Source organism: Coturnix japonica, chromosome 11 (genome assembly GCF_054131305.1).
Source record: "Coturnix japonica strain WE chromosome 11, WE-NBRP24, whole genome shotgun sequence".
NCBI lineage: Eukaryota > Metazoa > Chordata > Aves > Galliformes > Phasianidae > Coturnix > Coturnix japonica.
Window position 1 is genome coordinate 11,482,284 of NC_140673.1, and position 18,142 is coordinate 11,500,425.

General features: G+C 50.4%; 2 protein-coding genes across 22 annotated transcripts in view; one reads left to right on the plus strand and one right to left on the minus strand.

The window, feature by feature from the left end:
* Positions 1–9,114, minus strand: part of PACS2 (phosphofurin acidic cluster sorting protein 2) — a 60,166-nt gene extending 51,052 nt beyond the window's left edge. For all 21 annotated transcript variants that reach the window (XR_014932669.1, XR_014932667.1, XR_014932666.1 and 18 more), the window contains exon 1: positions 8,928–9,114. Coding sequence is in view for 12 of the 21 variants with exons in the window: in XM_015869422.3 (XP_015724908.2) it covers positions 8,928–9,055 (128 nt within the window). In the remaining 9 variants the exon portion in view is untranslated. The remainder of the gene's footprint in view (positions 1–8,927) is intronic.
* A 207-nt stretch (positions 9,115–9,321) lies between these two features.
* On the plus strand, positions 9,322–16,718 carry SEC22B (SEC22 homolog B, vesicle trafficking protein). The gene is made up of 5 exons (XM_015869433.2): positions 9,322–9,462; positions 9,593–9,702; positions 13,280–13,440; positions 14,206–14,352; positions 14,714–16,718. The coding sequence occupies exons 1-5, from the start codon at positions 9,388–9,390 to the stop codon at positions 14,866–14,868; spliced, it is 648 nt and encodes a 215-aa protein (XP_015724919.1). The 5' UTR covers positions 9,322–9,387; the 3' UTR covers positions 14,869–16,718.
* The last annotated feature ends 1,424 nt before the right edge of the window (positions 16,719–18,142 follow it).

Genomic DNA, 18,142 nt, shown 5'->3' on the forward strand with positions numbered 1-18,142 from the left:
ACAGTCACTGGCTGGATATTTTGTACATAAGCAGGAAACATCTCTAGGCTGTTTATGTTGTAAAGACATTAAGGTCATGTGCTTTTGACCAAGTATTCCAATACCACGTGGCACATCTATAAAAAAAAACAAGCCTGATTTTGAAGCTATGCCAAGACACCAGTCTCCCCTAGAAACTCCAAATAATTCTTACTAAATGTGCTCATCAACTCAATCATAGATTTACTGGGTAAAGCTTAAAGTTTCTCAGCTGAGGAGCAGACTAAACCCCCCGTGATTCTGGTGTTCCCCAGGGGCTGGTGCTGGGGCCTGTCCTCCTCAATATCTTTACTGATGACCTGGATGAGGGCATCGAGTGCACCCTCAGTAAGTCTGCAGATGACACCAAGCTGGCTGGAAGTTGGATCTGCCTGGGGGTAGCGAGGCCCTACAGAGGGATCTGGACAGGCTGGAGATCTGGGCTAAAGCCAATGGGATGTGGTTCAACAAGACCAAATGCCGAATCCTGCACTTTGGCCACAACAACCCCAGGCAGCGCTATAGGCTTGGGGCAGAGTGGCTGGAAGACCGTGTAGAGGAAATGGACCTGGGGGTATTGACTGATGCTCAGCTGAACATGAGCCAGCAGTGTGCCCAGGTGGCCAAGAAGGCCAATGGCATCCTGGCTTGCATCAGACTCAGCAGACTGCTGAGACAAAGGAAAGCTTCAGCAGTGAACAACGCATTTGCCAGAACACCCACCGGTCACTCACATAAAATCTATGGTGCAACTTGGTTTGCACAGGTATGAAGACCACTGGGAAACTGATGCATATGCAGCTCTGCAAGTCAGACTAGTACTATAAAGTCATTAGCTATGACAGACCCAGTGCAAGGATGCTGAGCTCTGAACAATGCAAACTGCATTTGTACACTTCCCATTAGAATCCAGGAGCACATGTCTGAATTTGCATAAGAATCGGTGTGGAAGATTCAGTTACCACCCAAACAATCTCCAGTGGCTCTGGTTACGCTGTCAATTATTCAAGTTCGGAAGTGCCTGGCTGACAATCTCCTCCTTGGCAGCCTGGATCACAAATCCCTCTTCCCACCTGGGAGCTTCCGTCCATGTGAGACAGAGGAGCACGGCCCCAGAGAATGGGGCACCAGCCCAGCCCCACTGAGCAGCCCTGATGGCAGCCTGACCACTGCACGCTTCCAGCACACACAGCTCTGTGCCCCGCTGGGAAAGAGCTCTTCTGCGAGAGAGCTCCTGGAGCTTTGCTGCAGCTGGCAGAGCACTGGTGGATGCTCTGTGCCTTGCACACACACCAACGCACCACTCAGGTGGAGCAGGATGAGGCCAGGGAGACCCGATGCAGGCTGTGATCTCTGTGCTGGGAATGGCAGCATCCCTGTCCCCTTTAAGAACCAGAGGGTTCACCCAGCTGAGGTTGCAGAGAAATCAGGGCGCACGTGATGAGGTGAAATTAAGACTGCACATGGATCTGATGAGCTGGAAAAGTCTGCAGGACCATCATGAGATTAGAGCCGTGCCACAGACACCCATTTTCAGAGCAGCCCCCCCAGAGGCAGCAAACCGAGTGCTGGCACGGCCTGCAGCTGAAGCGTGCTCTCACTGAAGAAACTCAAAACTGAGCGACCTCAAACGCTCTTGCTATATTTGTAAAGCCCGTGAGGAGATGTCCTCCAACAGCCCTGCGACTTCAATGGGCTTAGGAGAGATGGAGCACATCTTGCTGAGGTTCCCATCAGAATGGCGTTAAGGATTATGCTGCCAGCACTGCACCCTAGCAGATGAGAAAGGAATCAGCTCAGTGCAAGAACAGAGCTCTTCTTTTGAGAAGGAATGAAACAATTCCAGACCCAAAAGCATCCAAACACATGCCGTGCCTCCAACAGAACCACGTGGCATTGCCAGCTGGTACAGCCTCATCAGTCTCACTCCTTTGGCTCCGCGATCTGGTGTAAAGAAGCTCCATGGGCAGCAAACTTTTTACAGCAGAAAGATGGCTGAGCTGCTCTTCAGCTGCTCCTCAGAAACTGCCAAGACAGCCTCAAAACCTGCCGGAGTGCTGGCTGCATGGTATAGGGAACATCCTCAGACATCCTAATTGTGGAACTGCACAGTAATGAGACCGCACTGCTGCACAAATGGCCTGTCCACCTTGATGTGCCTTCCCACTTCTCATATACAGCACCTGTGAGCCTTTCATTTTGTTGCGTTAGGCTGCAGCAGATGGGCTGAGCACTGCAAGCGTGTTTGCAATCCAGAAGCAGCAGCACGCCTGTGCAGCCTCCTCTCATGGTACAGCCTGGCAAGCAGCTGCACGACAGGGAATCGCACTGGCACAACCCCCACAAGAGTCGTTCCACAACAAGGCACTGCCAAGCTCTGATCTCACAGCGGAGCACCCAGAGGACCGACGTGTTCTGAAGGCGCAATCACTGCATGAGCAACGTGCCCCAGCACTTGCAGCTGTTCCCTCACATCCAGGGCTGCTGTGTGCTCTGAGGCTTGCCAGTAACAGCAGCATGTCACCGGCTTGTCACAACGCCATGGTCACAGCAGCCAGCCATGCAGCTGGGGCTCTCAGCAGAGGGTGCAGGAGCCAGGCACACAAGGATGGCTTGCACAGGGCACAGGAGATGTGACACTGTGCGGCTGCCTCTCTGCTGGTTCTCCAAAGCTGGGTGGATCTTCACTAACCGTGCTCCCCAGGCAGAGATTGTCCTCTCAGCAGAAAGGGGATACAGACTTATATAGACTATATATAGATAAGGCTTCCTAAGAATCTCTCGACGGGGCTTCTTCTGTGCTCTATATCTAGATCTGGCCTCGTGCCTGTAGGGAAATACATAGCAGACACGTGTATGTGCAAACTGCTATGCTCTGTAGCCATTAATGGGAGCCCTGCGTTGAAAGAAACCCCAGAAACACAGGCCAGAACCACAGAACAGACTCTATAGTTATCCTATATCTCCATTTGCAGCCCTCCATGTGTTTCCCTGCAGAAATCTCCAGTCTCTCTCCTGCTCACCACGTTTACTTCCCAGCAGCCAGGAGAACCTCCCAGCCCTCATGTTACAGAAGCTCTGTCAAAAAGTAAGAAGAACAGGGAAAGATTTTTGAGCTGCCACACTTAACAGAGCAAAGGGATCACGTGGAAGTAGACGGTATCCTTCCTGCAGAAGAAACTATTTAGCTGAGTGGTGAAAACATTCTTCCCTTCTCCCTGCACACAGGCACACACTTGAATTCCCAATCTCCTCCACAGCCACATACCTTCAACCCTCCACCTCTCCATGTATTTTAGATGGAGCTTGAAGGGGTCCTGCACATCTGAGGGCATGAATAGAGGTGGCTCCACTCCCACCAAGTGATCACACCCACCTGTGCAGCCCTACCGCAGGGCTGCTGCAGGAGGCAGGGGGAGCTGATGGAAAGCTCTCAGCATCCTGGTGCTGTCCCCTGCCCGAATGGCACACGCTGTCCCCTGGGGGCATTTCCCAGCAGACTGAAAGCCTAACAGCTCTCTAAAACAGCACAGAGGCTGTGGATGAGGAGCACACTGCCACAACATCAAAGCTGATTTTGTATGCTAATCTGCCTGCTTACAGGAGAACAAATGCTATTTTTCTTGACAACCCTTCTGAACTAAGATCTGAGCAGCTATGCAGATTTCAAACTCTTTTGAAATAGCAGCAAGCCAAATGCTCTGCTTTCAGCACTAAGACGTCCAAGAACAACCACTCCGCAGTTCAGCCAGCAGCTTCCAAAGGATGCTCAGCCTCCAGCAGCTGCCCCAAAGCACCAAAGCTACACGTGAAGAAGACCGTTCCACAGAGGGACAGCTATGTGATGAGAGAACAAATGAGCCACTCCAGAAGGGATGCTTGGGACAAGCGTCACAGCACGCAAAGCCGACCAGAAATGACTCAAGTGCTTCTAAAGGAGGTTCTAAAGGCTTCCAGGCTGCAGCATGCAAGCATGCAGCACACACAGCTGCTTATCCAAGCTCATGGAGCACTCATCCTCCTCCTTTCCCACAACTCAGATTCATGAGGCAGCTTTGCAGAGCCTGTGCTACAGCTGCACTGACCCAATCAGGTCTGCACGTGCAGCAGGCATCCACCAGCCTCATTTCTGAAGAATCCTCTCTCCAGGGCTGCTGGCTCTTGTCTGCCCATCAGAGCACTCCAGGCAATTCATTGTTTTAAACAAATGAGTGATTAGTGTGGATCCACTCTCTCCTTGTGAAGCTGGCTGCGCGCCCTGCAAGCCACCACATCACTGTGCAGTACTATAATCCAATTAAACCTCACCACGAGAGAAGCTTCACGCTATCACATTCAATTAGGCGTTTAAGCCTCTTATCATCTGCACATTGGGATGCGTTTGGACTCCAGATCCCACAGCACTGTTTGAGAGGTGGCATTGTGTGACCAATAAAGGCTGAACGTGGGCACCATGTCCGAAGCCACAGGATGACCATATAATATTGCTGGCTCACAGGAGGGAGAAACAAAGACAAAGTAAAACCCAGCTATCAGCTCCTGCCCGCTCAGTTGCGTGCTTTCCAGGGGCCCCACTCTCCAGCTTCCCATGGCAATGGAGCAGTTCTGGAGGACACAAGCAGCCTGGAGGAATTTCTCTCCCCTTAGTAAGGCAATGGAAAGGTGAAGGCTCACGGAGGACCTGACCATACAGAGCTTTTTGGCAGCCAGCCACCAATTCCATAGGAAATACCCTCCCTAGAAGGTCACCAGAACGGTGGCAAAATTTGGCCCAAAAGAATTAGACAAAGCTGCCAAGATGTGACGCAAATAAAGGCAGCGTGCAGGCCAGCTTCCTGCAGCAGGCCAAAACATGGAGTGCTCTTGGAAAAAGAAAGATTAAGAGTTGCAAAAAACAATGGCTTCTTGTAACAGTCCTGTTGATACTTTGCTTTTCTTTGGCAGAATAGAGGGATGTTTTGTTGCCGGTTGATTAATCTATTATGCAAATCATTTCATAGCTAATTTGATACAGCCACACGCTTGCCACAGCAACCATGGAGCGCTCAGGGCTGATGTGAAGCACGGTACCAGCAGCTCTGCTGCTCTCTGGCTGTCCTGATTACATTGGGAGCACAAAGGGAACACTTCACCTTGTTCAAGGTAATGTCATTTTGGGCTTCTCCTCCTCCATGACAGCTAAACCCAAAGCAGGGGAGAAACAGAACCTGCAGGCACCAAGAGTAAAGGGTTTGGCCACTGTGCTTTACCCACACACTTCACCTCCATCGCTCAGTTTTAGATGCTTTTCCTCCAGCATCTCTCAAATGTTCCACATTGCCTTAGCTAGCAATTTTTTTAAAGCCTACCTCATGCTCATCTGTATTCAATTTGCTCCAGTGGTAAAATGTTAAGCATTCAGTGCTACTCAAACAAAATCAAAACAAAGCCTCCAAATAAGCACTTCTGAGCCGTACCTAGTCATCTGAGTAATTAGACATTTTCCTGGTTCCAAACGTACCAAGAATCCGCAGTCAGCTCCCAAGGACCGTGCCAACAGCAACCCTAACAAACAAGAGTTCTTTCTAAATGGCAGTGAACCAATGGATCAGAAGGTTGATATGCTTAAAATGTCTCTCCCTACCTGAATTAATCAGCACTTTTACTTGCTCATTTACATAGCATCACACAGATACAATTATTACAGTAGCAAGTTGTGCACAGCCTGTTGTTGCCACTGCTCCAGCCAGGCTAGAAAGCAGGGACTCACTGGCCAAAGTTCCCATTTCAGCAGTGGGAGGCATCTTTTGAACCCAAAGGCACTGCGCTCCCATCTGAGGGCACCTAGAGAGAGAAGTCAGCCAGGGCTTCCCACAGATCGCTGCCATCTCAGTGCTCAGCTGAGCAAGGACCAGGCACCACATCAGGCTGCCAACACACAGGTTGTGGGACTGCTCCTCTCTGCATCGCTTTGCTTGCACATCATGCTGACACCTTGATGTGCTCTGAGACTGCTCTGCCAGCCTCAGCAACTCACTCACCCACTGCAGCTGACTGCAGAACAGAGCAGTTGGAGATGGAGCTGGTACTGCAAGAGCGACACAGAGCCTGGGGCATGAGCAAACTATTCAGATCTGTTCAGCAGCTGTGAACCCACAGCCTCACTGCAAGCAGTTTCCATTGCCTGGGGATGTCCACGTGCTTCAAAAGCCATCCTGCAGCACCGAGCATTGATGTTTCTGCCAAAGCAGCCTCCTGTTCTAGTGTAGCACACAGATTCTCCCATGTTTCCTCACCCACAGAGACAAGGTAGCATGTGAAACTCGGGCAGTGCCCAAACGACGCAATCTCTCCCCATGTATGTTCCACGGGTTTCCTTCATCTCTCCAAGTGACATCAGGTCACTGCTGCTCCACACACAGCTCAGCATCACTGCACTCAACACCTCAAACCTGAGCTTTTCTGACCATGCAGCAGTTAAGGCAGCTGCTTCTAACAAACCCCATCCCAGGGCAAACACTGAGCTTCACTGCCTCTTCTTCCAGCAGAGCCTCTGCCAACAAAGACCTCCCCCAAATCCATCTCTTCCTCAAACAGCCTCCTGAAGGTCCCAGTAGTGACTGCCATTCACACCCACAGCTCCAGCCTCTCCAGGCTGAAAGGACTCTCAATCTGCCAGCAAGGCTGGCCAATGAAGAGCAGCGCTTGGAGGTCTTGCAGCCATCACCTGGGGAGCGCAGGGCACACCTGAGTAATGCCAGCTGCCCACAGCACAGCCTGCAATGCTTCCAACCGGCCCTCCTGCTGCTCAGCTCACTGTGGGAGTAAGGGTTGAGAAATGGAGTCAGATTTATTTCCACAGGAGGGGAAGGAAACGGTGCTCCCTCCCCAAACACACACTGCTCTGTCATGAATCCTCTGCCCAGCTTCAGTCTCTCCCGAGCTACAAAGGCTGTTCTACCAACAGAAACCTGGAGGGGAACTTGTCATGGGTACAGATCTCAGAAGAGACCAAGGCAGTTCCACATGACTTGACCCGCTCTCCTCCACATCCTTTTTTCACATCCCAGCAGATACCTGCTAGGACAACAAGCTTATCTTTAATACCATTTCCCCCACAGAACAGTTTTCATCTCAGCATCTCTCATTTTAACACAAAAACATCTCAAATGCCTTTGTGCCACAGGAAAATTACTATACCATGAGCTTAAAAATATAACATAAGGTTTTCAAACTCCTGCCTTCACCACCGCAGTGATTCATGCAAAACCTATAATGAAACACAAAGCATGAACCTCAAGCAGCACCACAGGACACGATGTTTAATTGTGAAAAGCAGCAGAATGTTGGTTCAGCACTCCAGCTGCTGCTACAGGCCTTGCTGTTTGCCTGGCACAAGCAGCACAGCACACTCCTTCCCTGCCATCAGACCAACACTGCTGTGGGGTTACAGCCTCAAGTGCTTCTGACTCCAGAGCACTTGGCAATCACAGTGACAGCTGCAGTCCTGCCACACATCGCATCCCTAACACAGCACTCATACAGCCCAGCCTGTATGGAGCTCACGAGCAGCTGGTAGGATGGGCAGACAGCAGCAGCTGGCAAAGGCAATGGCAACAACAGGACTGAAGCTAGAGGGACCTCTCACATAAAAGCTGTGTTCCTAGATGGCACACAGTTGCCCCCAGTCCTCCCATCACAGGTCCAGAGCATGCGATCCAAGCAGTTCAACCAGCTCCTGTTTTACAGCTTGCTGCAGTGCCTTCAGTGCTTCCCCTTGAGCCCCAGCTCTCCCCTTATACACCAGTATCCATGCTGCCCCTCACCCCACCCCACCCCAGCCAGCTGCCTGCTCTGGGTGCCACCCTGAGCCCCCATGCCCTATCATGCATCCAAGCAGGGCCAGCATCCTTACGCTGCAGTTCCTGGTCATCCACTGATCTGCAAACCAGCAACCTATGTCGTGAGCTAGTTTTCATATCTGCAAGTATCAGCATAAATGATAATGCAGAACTAAAAGTCCTTGACAGCGACGGACGTTTGTGTTTTTTAATTGTAACAACTGCCACTAAGAGTTGGTTGAAATGGAAACCTGACTGCCTCCCTGGAGCCGTGGGCACAAAGGAGAGAGAGCAGCATTGCAAGAGAGCTGCGTGTCCTCTGCACAGCACCAGGGTCGTGCGGATGGCACTGGAAGCCAGGGCAAAATGCAAAGTGCTCCAGCTGCCCCCCTACCTCGTTGGAAAGAGGTCCGTGCCCTCCTGGTGGCGGTGCCCTTCGGGAACCTCCCGCTGCAGAGCAGGACGGCTGAGCACAGAAAGTTGCTGCATGACACACCTCAGGCTGCCAGCAGCATCGGGCTGCCCTCACCCAAACCAGCCGCAGCTGCACAACTCGGGTTTTGTGCCCCGTGCCATCACCTTATCCGCGATACCCGAGCTCAGATGGAAGAACAGCCCCAGCGGGCGGCTGCAGCACAGCGACTGCGGCCACCGGCACAGGAGATGGACGGACCCGTGTCCAACCGCCCTGTGGCACAGGACATGGAGGGGCTGTGTGTCCGCAGAGCTCCGCACACCTGCGAACTCAGCCCGATGCCCGCGCCCCCAACAAGTAAAAGGCATTACAATCAAAGCACAGCGGCGGTGGGATCTCGGGCACGGCCCAGCTTGCAGGCTGGGAACGGGGTCCGCCCGGCGACGAACGGGGGGTCCAAAATGGCGGGGGGCGCCGCGTCGCCACGGCAATGGGGGGCGGAGGGAGCCCAGAACGGGGCGGGGGAGCCCAAGCTGAGGGGGAGCGGGGCTGAGGGGGAGCGGGGCTGAGGGGGAGCGGGGCTGAGGGGGAGGCCGGGCAGGGAGCGCTACCGACCAGCAGGGGCCGCCCGCCGAGGGGAAGGGGCGAGGTGGGCGTGAGTCCGCCGCCGTTACCTGGGCACGCAGCTGGGGCTGGAGCCGTCGATCTCCCAGGTGGCGAACAGGTTCATAGGCACGGGCCGCCCCAAGGCCCCGGCGCCGCCCGGGAAGCTGAGGCGGCCCCGCTCCGCCGCCGCCGCCATGGCTGCCGGCCTGGCGAGCGCCCACCGGGCCGCCGCTGTGTGTGTGTGTGAGTGTGTGTGTGAGTGTGCCGCCCCAAAGGGGGGTGTGGTCACGTGGGGGGGGGCGGGCATAGAGACAAGGGGAGGGGCTGGGTGAACAAAGGGGGCGTGGCTAACGCAGGCCACGCCCACCGCCCCGCTAATGAAGGCCGCACTGCTGGGAGCGCTTCCGGTAGCGCGGCCGGAAGTAGCCGAGCAGTTATTGCTGGCGGACCGGATGTGGATGTGGCAGTTTCCGGCCAGCTCAGTGGGGGCTGAGGGAGGAGGAGGCGGCGCAGCGAGCGGAGCCGAAGATGGTGCTGCTCACCATGATCGCACGCGTGGCCGACGGGCTGCCGCTCGCCGCCTCCATGCAGGAGGATGAGCAGGTGGGGGGGCTCTCAGCCTGGCTAGGCCCGGCCCGGTCCAGCTGTTGTCGCTGCCTTCTTTTAGGCTGTGTCTGTACTGCTGGGCCGTGTTTGCCGGCCCCCATCACTCTGTGCTCTCTTCTCCCCGCAGTCCGGCCGTGACCTGCAGCAGTACCAGAGCCAGGCCAAGCAGCTGTTCCGCAAGCTGAACGAGCAGTCCCCGACCAGGTGCACGCTGGAGGCGGGAGCCATGGCTTTCCAGTAAGTGGCTGTGGGTACGGTCTGCACCCAGCGCGTTGGGGTCACAGGATGGTGCTTCTGGGTTCTCTGCGCTGTCCTGGGGAGGGTGAGCTGTGCAGCTGCCAAGTGCTGATGGGGCAATAGAAGGGAGAGCATGTGGGGTGTTTCATCACAGCTGCACTTGCTGCCTTCTTAGGCCCTGCCTTTACTAAAGGCAATGTAGGGTTTTAAGTTCTCTGTTGGTTTGTACACTGTATTATCCCTTTTTGTCTCCTTTGGGTTCTCCGTATCCTCTCACTTTCAAAAACAGATGTCATTGGTAAAAGTAAGTTAACAGTTCCATTGTCTGTACAAGGTTCTCCTTTCCCCGCATCCAGTGAGAGTGTACCCTTTTATACATCCATATACTATCATACTATCCCCCCCTGTGGCGCAAGTGGTAGCAGTGCCGCTCTGCTACACAGAGGCTCGAATCCCGGGGGGTTGGACTTGATGATCTCTAAGGTCCCTTCCAACCCGCACGAGACTATGATACGATGATGATGATGATACTAAAGCACATAGACTGTCTCTGACATACTTATTCTCTCTAATAGCTGACAAGCAGTTTTTTAACCTCTGGTAGGTTTGTATAGTAGGTGTTGCTGTATTTAATTAATCTATCTTCACACTATTAAGTGAACTTCAATAATGAAATGAAATGGTTGGGTGCCATTACTGCCTAACCAGCAGCAGGGGGACCTGGGAAGGAAGTAAGAAGTGGAAGAAATCATAGCCTTCAACAGGCAGGAGAAGAGGAAATGCTTCTTTATGTGAAATGTAGCAACCTAGCAGAGTGATTGCTGCAGAACTGAGTCAAGTTATTGTCAAGAGTCAGAATTATGTTACCAGCACTGATATTTATGATAGAGAAGCAAAGCTCTGTGAGACTGGGTGCCATGTAATGCCAAAACAGTGATGTGTGAAGCTCTGTTGTGCTGCCAGCAGCAGGGTTGCTCTTGGTCCCCAGGTGCTGGTGACCATGTTTGTGTTAATGGCTGGGTAAGAAGAAAGCTGTCTTTAGAGATCTTCAGAAACTCCTTTGTCATGTTGCTTCTGTGATGCAAGCAGAACAATGTCTGGGAAGATTGCTTCAGTTGCAGTGCCCAGGAAAGTGAAGCCAGGAGGATTTGAGCAAGCTCATGTTTTGATGGATGTCTCAGAGAAACACCCGGGTTGTGTGCTTGGCTAATAAGCAGGGATAGAAGTATCCATCTTTCTGTATTCAGTATCTAGGCAAATTCTACATGCTGCTGACAGCTGCTACCACAAAGCGCTCTCATGTTGCTGCTTTCATCCTGGGATATCAAAGCAGGACCTCTGTGAAATGAAGAATGCTTCCAGATCCAACAATCACCTATGATAACAACATAGGAAGGGGGGGAAACAGGGGACTCGGGGATGGTCATCAGTGCTGTTTTAAGTAATGCTGTTAGTTAACACAGCACATCTTGTTTTCTGCTGAATCAGGGCTCTGAATCAGCACCTCCATACTTTGCTGTGCTGTCAGTTGTGAGTTGACCTTTGGCTTCTCAATGGCTTAAGTGGTTCTTACCTGTCATATTGAAAACAACCCTTGGCCTTTACTGCTGATACCAGTTAGAAGGGTAAAGCTTTTCTCTCTCAAACTTATCCCAAATAAATACAGAAACCTGCTAGCAGCCTGCAGCATGCAGCAGTGTGGTGTACAGGAGTCAGAAGTGGTAAACTGCAATGTCTGCCCTTGATGTGTATGCACTGATAGGCACGCAGTGTGATCTGGTGCTGTGCAAAAGCTCAGAGGTGTGCACAGGTATAAAAGAGTGACATCCAGCTGTGCTGGAAATCTGTTTTGATCTTGGGCTGAGGCTGCTGAATGGTGTCAGTCCAGGACTGAATGAGGTGTGGTTGCTTGCTGTGGTGCTGACAGATGAACTTTACGTTTGATGTCATATTGGGAAAAGCAAGTGGGAAATACAGCTGAAGAGCTCCTGGCAGGGCCAGCTGTACGGAACAGACCATGTCTTTACTGGCTGGGCATGTTCTTTCATTTGCTCTCACCTTTGCTCTGGCTCTCAGGGAATACTCTTTCTGCCTGACAAGAACCTTCTTTCAGATGCCTTCAAAAAACTTTTTTGTTCATGGCTGTGGCTAAATTGAGCTCTGAGTGATAACACAGAGCAATCCTGAGCTGCCAAGAAGGTCTCTTAAGGCTGAGGAAAGAACAGAGGTAAGGCATACCATAGGATTAGTCCTACAGACTAATGCAGTACAAGCTGAGGGGCATAGAAAGGTCATAAAAACATACGTGGATCCTAGCGGCTGAGATTTCTTGCTTCTGCGTGGGGTGGGTCAGCTGTTCCTTGTGGTCTGGCAGGGTTTGCACAGACCACAGAGTCTGAAAAGCAGAAAAGGATCCTCAGGAGCGAGTAGAGGATGGTTAAATCCATCCGTCCAGACCTTTTTGAGTGTCTGTAAAAACAGCAGGTTGTGAGAGGAAGTTGTATTATATGCTGGATGCAGCTGTTAGTGAAATTTTTAAGCTTATTAACTTAATAACTGTAGTGCCCCTATGACTAGGTCGGTTCTGTAATGCATTGTTAATCTCTAGGTTAACTATACTGCTACATAATGGCATTATTATACACAAAGTCAAAGGAAGGTAACATGTCAAATTGGAATTCTATTCTGAGTTATAGAAGTAAATGTATCCAGAGCTATCTGCTTGGTTTTGGTAGAGTTACTGTTGCCTTTATTTTTGTAGTGGCGGGATGAAGAGGGAAACATAGAGAACATTAAAAAGTGAACATAAAAGAGCAGTAGTGAAACCTGAGTAAATAATCTTAAATTTCATTATTTCTTTCAACTGAATTGTAATGGAAGTCCCCTCCCTATTTCTGCTCATAGAAACGCTGGTGGTCCACAGTGAAACAAGATCAGCACTAAACCTCTGTGAACAATGAGAATTAGCTGCAGTAGGGAATGAGGCAGGAGGAAGAGAAAACCTCCATGTTCCAGATGCAGAATGAACGAAACAGGGTTAAAGAGCAACAGTAGCTCCTGTTTCAGTACCAGTTTGGGGGCTCCTAACATCACAGCCCAAAAGCAGGTAGCAAAGTCTAACTTATCCATTGCAAATAGGATGAAGAAGTCACCAGAGCCCATCTAGCACCAGTATTCAGCTGTGTTCTGAGGTCAGCGTGTAGAAAGCAGTAGATGTGTGTTGGGGAGGTAGGCAGCACCCAGCCTTCCAAAATAGAACATGGGAGCCAGCAGTCACTGGGTGCCTTGTCAGAGCTTTAGCACACTGAGACCACATTCCTGTGTGTGCCTTCCCATTTGTGGGCCTCGGGTCCCTAACTGTGCTGCATTATTCTTAACTATGCTTTCCACCTTCTCTTCTTTCTGCTGGCCAACTTTCTTGTGTGTATTACAGTCAGTGACAGTGGGGTTTTACAAAGCCAGTGAAGTTCTCAGCTTAAGCAAGCCGTTTACTTTGAGGAACAGAGATATGATGAATATTGTCTAATAAAATGGGTACAGAAGTGCTTGACTGATCCTCTATTTTATGTTATTCTAGCTACATAATTGAGAAAGGGGTGTGTTACCTGGTCCTGTGTGAAGCTGCGTTCCCGAAGAAACTGGCCTTTGCGTATCTGGAAGACTTACAATCAGAATTTGATGAGCAGCACGGCAAGAAGGTGCCAACGGTCTCCAGGCCCTATTCCTTCATTGAATTTGGTGAGATCCCTCTCTGCAAGGCTAATTAGCAAGCTTATTGCAGGGGCTGCAGCCACAAGATACTTCCCAGCTTGGTCTGTGGAACTGACAGTTTAATCTCTTTAGGATGCTGTTAAAGTGGGTGCTTTTAGCATGGAGTATTTATGAATAGAGACACGGTAAGAAGATCATTAATATCCTTTAGTTCAGATTTCTTGCTTTCAGTCTTTGGGCTTGTTTCCAGTGAATGTTTGCTTGCAGTCTGCTGGTTGTCTCAGCACATCTCCCACTCCTTTGGCAGCCAGGCTGCTCTGTGTTTGGGGTGTGTTTTCTCCATATTGCATCTGAAGGAGGTAGTGTGGATTTAATAAAGTGTAGTAAGGCATTTTTGTTACAGCACCCTGAATGAGAGTAAGTGGGATGCAAATTGTGAGAGTACCAGTATTCAGCAGTGTGCTGAGGAGGGAGGAACAACTCTGACTTGAGGTCTTTTTGTTCTCCTCCTGGTGGTCTGCTCTCCACTGGTGTGCCCATTATGTGGGTGTAGAACCAGGACTGTGTGAGTAGAGCCTGGAAGAATGTTATTCTCCTGGAGGCAGTGCACTTCCAGCAGCAAAGTCTCTCAGCCTTCATGCCTTGCTTTTAGGTTAAGGCCCTTCTGTGCTAGCCTGGAGCGGCAGGGTGAGAAGCCTACAGCTTCCAAGCCATGTCTTCAGTTCCTTTTGCCTGGTAAATTAAGCAATGCAGGGAGATAAGTATGCTCTTGATGGTTCCCTCTTGTTTCAGACACCTACATCCAGAAAACCAAGAAGCTCTACATCGACAGCCGGGCGAGGAGGAACCTGGGTTCCATCAACACAGAGCTGCAGGATGTGCAGAGGATTATGGTGGCCAACATTGAGGAAGTCTTACAGCGAGGAGAGGCACTTTCAGGTACAGGCGGAAGCTGCTGTTTGGTGTATGCTTACCCTCAGTCAGCAGCATGGGCAGAGCATATCAGCTGGAAAGTCTTCCTAATTCCAAGGTGTAAGAAAAGCAGTGGACTCAGTGGGTGCATCATTTCTATCAGTTGCATCCTGATGGATACTGGTGCTGCTTTTGAGTGTCTCACCACGTTGGGTGGCCCTCATCCCAGCAGAACAAGCTCTAGATCACTGCAGACAGGCACAAGGTTTGCTGTCATGTAAAACTGCTATGCTTCCTGCTGCTCCAGAGAAACTTACTCAGTTAATGTAACAACTGGATGACACCTGGTTGGGTTAATCTTAACTTCTCTGCCCTTTCCCTCCAACAGCTTTGGATTCCAAGGCCAACAACTTGTCCAGTTTGTCCAAGAAGTACCGTCAGGATGCCAAGTACCTGAACATGCGTTCCACTTACGCCAAACTTGCGGCTGTAGCTGTGTTTTTTATCATGCTGATCGTCTATGTGAGATTCTGGTGGCTGTGACCTGGTTACGCTGAAGAGGGAAAGCTGGTAGCCTGGCAGATGTGTGTGTGTGCAGGACACTGTTCACTGGGGATGTGCATTAGAATCCACGCAGGACCATCACCTTTATTCAAGTGTCCTGAATATGTTAGGTGACACCTGAGTGCTACACCTATTAGTGAATCCTAACTGTAAGTGTAAAGGCTTGTTGACTACAGGCTTTTCCCCTGAGGCAGTTTGCACTAGGGTACTGTCGAGGCTGACCTCCTGCAGTTCTGCACTTCTCCAAGCAGTGAGCTTTGGGAACTGCCAATCAGTGCAGTTTAGCATCATCACCTTTTACGTCCTCCTCTTGAGTAGCTCTAGTGGGAACTGGACTCTAATGAACATTCCTTGTGTTGGCAATGTTTGCTTTTTTTTAGGATCTGGATCTCTGCGGTTTTTTTGGGTTTTTTGGTTAATATTTTGTTTTTTAAAGATCAGACTCCCCTGTTTGAAGGCAAAATACTGCTCTGTACATACCGTCATAGCTTTCACCTCTGTTGGACTGGCTCTTGTTGAGTTTTGTGTCTGACATCTTGGCTTGTTACACTTTCCATTACTTTAGGAACAAAAAGATGGTAAATTATGCCTTAAATACATTCTGTCTAGTACTAGGAGAGGCAATGAAAGGCTTCTATATTACTGATCCCTACAAAACTAAACTACAGGTTTGTATGTATCTACTTTTCCTCTCCTGGCAGCTGTTTGTGACAGTATGTTTCCATGTGGTTAAAGACAGGGTGTGTAACTCAAGTGCTGTTGGAGCGGGCGCAGTGCAAACTGTATCAGCATTATGTCTATTTTCCCTTCCTTCCTGCAGGTAAACTACATTATTTCCTTCCTCTCTACTGTACTTCCTTTCCAAACTGTGTCAGCTGCTCGCATTTCATTTCTGGGATGCTTCTTTTCTTCCTCCCTCTCCATGAAAACAACCAAAAAAATAAAAGTAGAGCTCTGAATGTTGGTATGAATTGAAGGGAGTGTTTCCTTAAAAGCAAAACACTTCACCTTGACATGAAGGATTCAAGAGGATAACTTTTAAAAGCAGTGGAATCCTTTGGAAATGCCACCTTTCTTGCAATCACCCTCTCCCTACCTCATATGGGAAGCTGAAATTGTAGGTGAAGGTAAAACTCATTGTGGGCAATACTGTCTAGCCGCTTCTTTCTCACGGGCCAACCTGTATAGTCTGAGTGTAATGTGATTTGACTTTTATTCCACCTGTGCTGTGAATACTATTTTATCCATCAGCTTTTTTTAAACTAGAAAACACAAACCCAAAGCACAGAACCTTAAGGCTCAGGCCTTCCCACTCTTTTCTGTACTCAAGTGTCTGTAACATGGTTAGGAAGCAGGTGCTGTCACAGAAGGGAAGTTTTAGGGCTCTCCGGTAACTTATGGAGTTCTTATGTAGGTCTGGAAATGCAAACTGGGACCTGGAAATGTTTTCTGCCACTGGGTGGGGATTTGGGGAGCTGTTATCCTGCCCAGCCTGGTGCCATGTGGGACTGGCAGGGAAGCAGTAAGCACTGTCAATCAACCAAGCAAATCTGATCTGTCTTGTACTCTAGAATTACCTGGTTTCTGCATGATGTCTTCAAGTGTTACTTTGTAGATTGCTTTATTATGACCATTTTTAATCTTTACAAGTGGTGTCACTAATGGGTGACTGTCCCAGTGATGTAGATCTGTGTGTGATGTGGGTACTGGAAGGTGAGCTGACACTGACCGTAACTGGATTGTTGTGACTTGAGGGGTGACACTGCTCAGCAAGCAGTTGGCTGCTGCAGGCCGAGTGTCAGCAGTGAAATAAATGCTTCTGAAAAATCCCCTTGGCAGCGTGACTCCTGTCTGTCGTTCTAGAGGATGCTTTCTTTGCTTCTAGAGGCACAGGAGGGTAAAGACCTCACAGTTAACCGATGGCGTTCTGCTTTGTGCAGAGCAATGCGTGCAGCCTGAGCGGTCAGTGCAAGCCCAGAGCTGTTGCCTGCAGGTGGCAGTGCTGGCACAGTGCAGAGCCCTGCAACTCTACCTGAGGGCTCCCCATCTTGTTGCACTACTATGAAGCCCTGCAGTTTAGCTGGGCCTGAGTGTTGGTTGGTTTCTTTTTTAAGAAGAAAAAGCTTTTGGTGTTGGGTGCACTCACTGCTTCCATTGCTCAGCTCTGGGTGTCTGTGTGTCCATGAGGTGCTGGAAGGGATGGGGAATGTAGAAAGGATTGCATGGGGCTGTGCCCACCCTGACCTGCCAGGAGGCTGTGCTGGGTGGGTGGCAAATCCTGCTCTGTCTCTTTGCATGCTGCTGCCAGTGTCACATGTAAACCAGATGCCATCTGGCACAGACCACAGCAATGCTCTGCATCATCACCTCTCCCCCAGAGAAAGCAGTGGTTTGGATGCCGCAGAGTTTTGGTTTCTGTGTTTATTTGGGCACCAGCTGCTTCCCCCCACTTTGAACCAGCTACTCATACTTGCAATGCCCCCCCCTTTTTTCTCTGGGGGTGAAATACATTCAGCATTCTTCTTTCTGGAGTCATGGGGGTCTTTGACCCCAGGTGGTTTCTGGCAGCTGCTTTGCCATGAATTAATGTCACAGTGATACCCAGTGTTGTGCCACTATCTTTGCATCAGGGATCCACACATCTGCCTGCGGACACCAGTCACCAAGTAACAGCCTGCATAGTGAGGGCTGGGATGGTAGGGCTTGGGGCTCAGTCCTCACAGCACCCAGTCCTTGTGCTATGTCCCTCAGGGACGTTGTGGCTCTGCTCCTTGGGGCTGACTGGCTGATGAGACTGGGAGGCTGCCTCCTGCTCCTCACTGCTTGCTTTGCTGCTCGAGTGACCTTTAGAAAAGGAGGATGTGTCTTTACTGCTGCCTGAAAATGAAAGCTCTTTAGATGGCAGGGCACTGCTACCACAACTAGGTTTGGAGGCCAGCCAAGGGCAGCTGACTGTGGGGAGCAATCCTCCCTGGATCATGGAATCATCGAATGGTTTGGGTTGGAAGGGACCTTGAAGATCATCTGTATCCAACCCCCTGCTGTATGCAGGGATGTCTCCCACCAGAACAGGTTGCTCACAGCCCCATCCAGCCTGGTCTTGAGTGCTTCCAGGGAGGGGGCATCCACAGCCTCTGTGGACAACCCATTCCAGTGTCTGACCACCCTCACAGTAAAGAATGTCTTCCTAATACCTAGTCTAAGTTGACCCTCTTCCAGTTTAAAGCTATTTCTCCTTATCCTGTCACTACAT

What these genes read in the sequence shown, in the direction of transcription:
- SEC22B (XM_015869433.2), top strand. Translation starts at nt 9,388, where the DNA reads ATGGTGCTGCTCACCATGATCGCACGCGTGGCCGACGGGCTGCCGCTC. An exon ending in CCATGCAGGAGGATGAGCAG is followed by an intron (nt 9,463 to 9,592) that starts GTGGGGGGGCTC and finishes TTCTCCCCGCAG; the next exon opens with TCCGGCCGTGACCTGCAGCA. An exon ending in GCGGGAGCCATGGCTTTCCA is followed by an intron (nt 9,703 to 13,279) that starts GTAAGTGGCTGT and finishes ATGTTATTCTAG; the next exon opens with CTACATAATTGAGAAAGGGG.